At 50.7% G+C, this 2,344-nt stretch overlaps 1 protein-coding gene across 1 annotated transcript in view; it reads left to right on the top strand.

Moving 5' to 3' along the window:
• The window catches only part of RBBP5 (RB binding protein 5, histone lysine methyltransferase complex subunit), a 47,620-nt gene that overhangs the window by 21,506 nt on the left and 23,770 nt on the right, over positions 1-2,344 (top strand). The window contains exon 5 of the mRNA XM_045298188.1: positions 1,792-2,272. Within this exon, the coding sequence (XP_045154123.1) occupies positions 1,792-2,272 (481 nt within the window). The remainder of the gene's footprint in view (positions 1-1,791; positions 2,273-2,344) is intronic.

Raw genomic sequence — 2,344 nt, 5'->3', positions numbered from 1 at the left:
AGGACCGACCCAACCTTGTAGATGGGGGTATGTCTGAAAGATACCTGGAATGGGAAAAATTGTGGGTTGAAGCCCCAGGATGAGAGAGAGAGAGACACACACACACATACACACACACACGCACACGCACACGCACACACACACACGCACACGCACATGAGGCATAGTGAGCCCCTTCAGGGGCCTCATGTAGGGGGTTGGCTTATTGTCATGACTGTGGAGAGCCACACACATCCAGAGCCGTGCAGGCGCCGCCATCCTTGAGCGGAGTATTGCTGTTGCCGACTCTGCCAGTCAGGAGACTTGCTCTTCAGTGCACGCTGCCCTTTACATGGACCTGTGATTTCCCCCGTTCTACTTATGGTTCTGGTATACCCACAGATTTGGTTCCACCTCAGTGTTGCTTCCTTTGTCGTGACAGGCCAGGAGGAACCAGTTTGAAGGCTTGGTTTGTTTTATAGGTCATGTCCAGATGTTCAGCTGTTCTTTCAGCAGGAGGAGTAGGGAACCAGTGCATTTACTTCATCTTTCTGGAAGTGGAAATCTGATAAATATTTTACAATATTATTTTCCATGTGAAATATTTTGACTCAAATATAGCCCCATTTATGGTGTGGTCACAAGTCTCCAATTTTATTAATAACTTTCATTAAAAATTGAGTGCTCCCTGGGGGGGTGGGGGTGAGGAGGAGGAGGCAGGGGAAGGGAGCAATGAGCAAACAATGCCATAGGGGATTAACTAGGGAATTAAAATCAATAACAACAAGGACATAGAGATCCCGGGGATGTTGGCGCGACAGCAATCTAGCTCAGAATAATTACTAAGAGGCAGAAGAAGGGTGAGCGTGATGGTGGGGCAGGAGGAAGGTGAAAGGAAACAGAGGAACGATCTAGGAAGCAAAGGTATGGATAGAGGTATAAGTGTAGGTGTATACATATGTAAATACATTAATTCATAAAAATAGAGATATTGACCTAGGTATTTATAAGACAATACACTGAGGTAGTGGACAGGCCTCTCTGCTCATGCCTTCCTTCAATGCAAAAACACTTTGTTCTCACAAACTGGCATTATGTGATGCTCACCCTCCTAGTACAATCGCTGAAGACAAAATGGGTGCATAAGCAATGTGTTAAAGAAAGCGGATGATGCCCAGCCAACAAAAGATACAGCTTCTGGGATCTTAAAGGCTTGAAGTTAAACAAGCAGCCATCTAGCTGAGAAGCACACCTGCCTTTGCCATCATGAGGTGGGTGTCGAAGGGACCGGGTAACCGGTAACCGGCATCAGAAGACCCAAAACAAACAAAACCATACTTGAGAATTAGGGGGGTTTGAGCAGAGACCCCAAACCCATCTGTAGACAATGGGACATCCCCTCATAAAAGGATCACAAGGAAGGGTGCGGTAAAGCACGGATGAAACACAATAGTCCTCTGGTTCCTTGAGGCTTCCCTACCCCCTACTATCATGACTGCAATACTGCCTTTTACTTTGGGCTTGACTGGAGGATGTGCACAGGTACAGATAATAAGCTTACGACACATGGAATCCAGGAATAGGAATGGGTGTAGCAATATCAGAAGGATAGGGGAGCTGTTAAGTATGTGGTTACCTGTAATCAGAGGGGCTTGCACTCCCCCTAGGTATATATAAGCCTTGATTATATAAAACATGCTCTCCTCCTCCCGCTCTCGGCACGGACCTGGCTACTGAGATCATGACCATCCCGGAGGCCCCATGAGACTGAGCCAGATGGCAGAAGGCTCCAGCCATCTTGGAGACCCCCAGGTGGGAACAGGTCTGATCCTCAAGGAGGCCCTCAGGGCACTCCTGCTGCGCATGAAAGAAGGCCTGAGGTTGGACCTGGGCCAGCAGGTAGAGAGGACTGTGGTGGTGTTGCTACAGCAGGCTGCCGAGTTCCTCTACAAGGGCCGGACCAGCGAGTGTCTGCACACCAGCGAAGCGCTCCTGGACTACGCCTTGGAGAAGCTCAACACGGGGCCCTGGCAGGACGTGGACAAAGGTTGGCACCAGGTGTACTCCTTGGGCTGCCTTCTGAAAGCCACGTGTCTGTGCGAGGTACCCGGAGATGCTGCCGCTGTGACAGTCACCCTGAGGGTCTGCGACATGGGCCTATTGATGGGGGCAGCTGTCCTCGGGGGCATCCTCTTGAAAGTTGCCACCATCCTGCAGGATCACCTGCTCTCTGGAGAGAGGCCAGCCCAGAGCCCAGCACTGGGCCCGCCCAGCACCAAGGTAGCCCGTGCGAGTATGGCTGACTGCTGCCCACGGAGCCTGGCAGCATGTGTTTCTGGAAGTGTCTTCCAGGCCGAGCCAGACT

Source organism: Echinops telfairi, unplaced genomic scaffold (assembly GCF_000313985.2).
Source record: "Echinops telfairi isolate 266 unplaced genomic scaffold, ASM31398v2 ScPeMD7_7424;HRSCAF=8462, whole genome shotgun sequence".
Lineage (NCBI taxonomy): Eukaryota > Metazoa > Chordata > Mammalia > Afrosoricida > Tenrecidae > Echinops > Echinops telfairi.
This window is presented reverse-complemented; position numbering and strand designations above follow the sequence as displayed.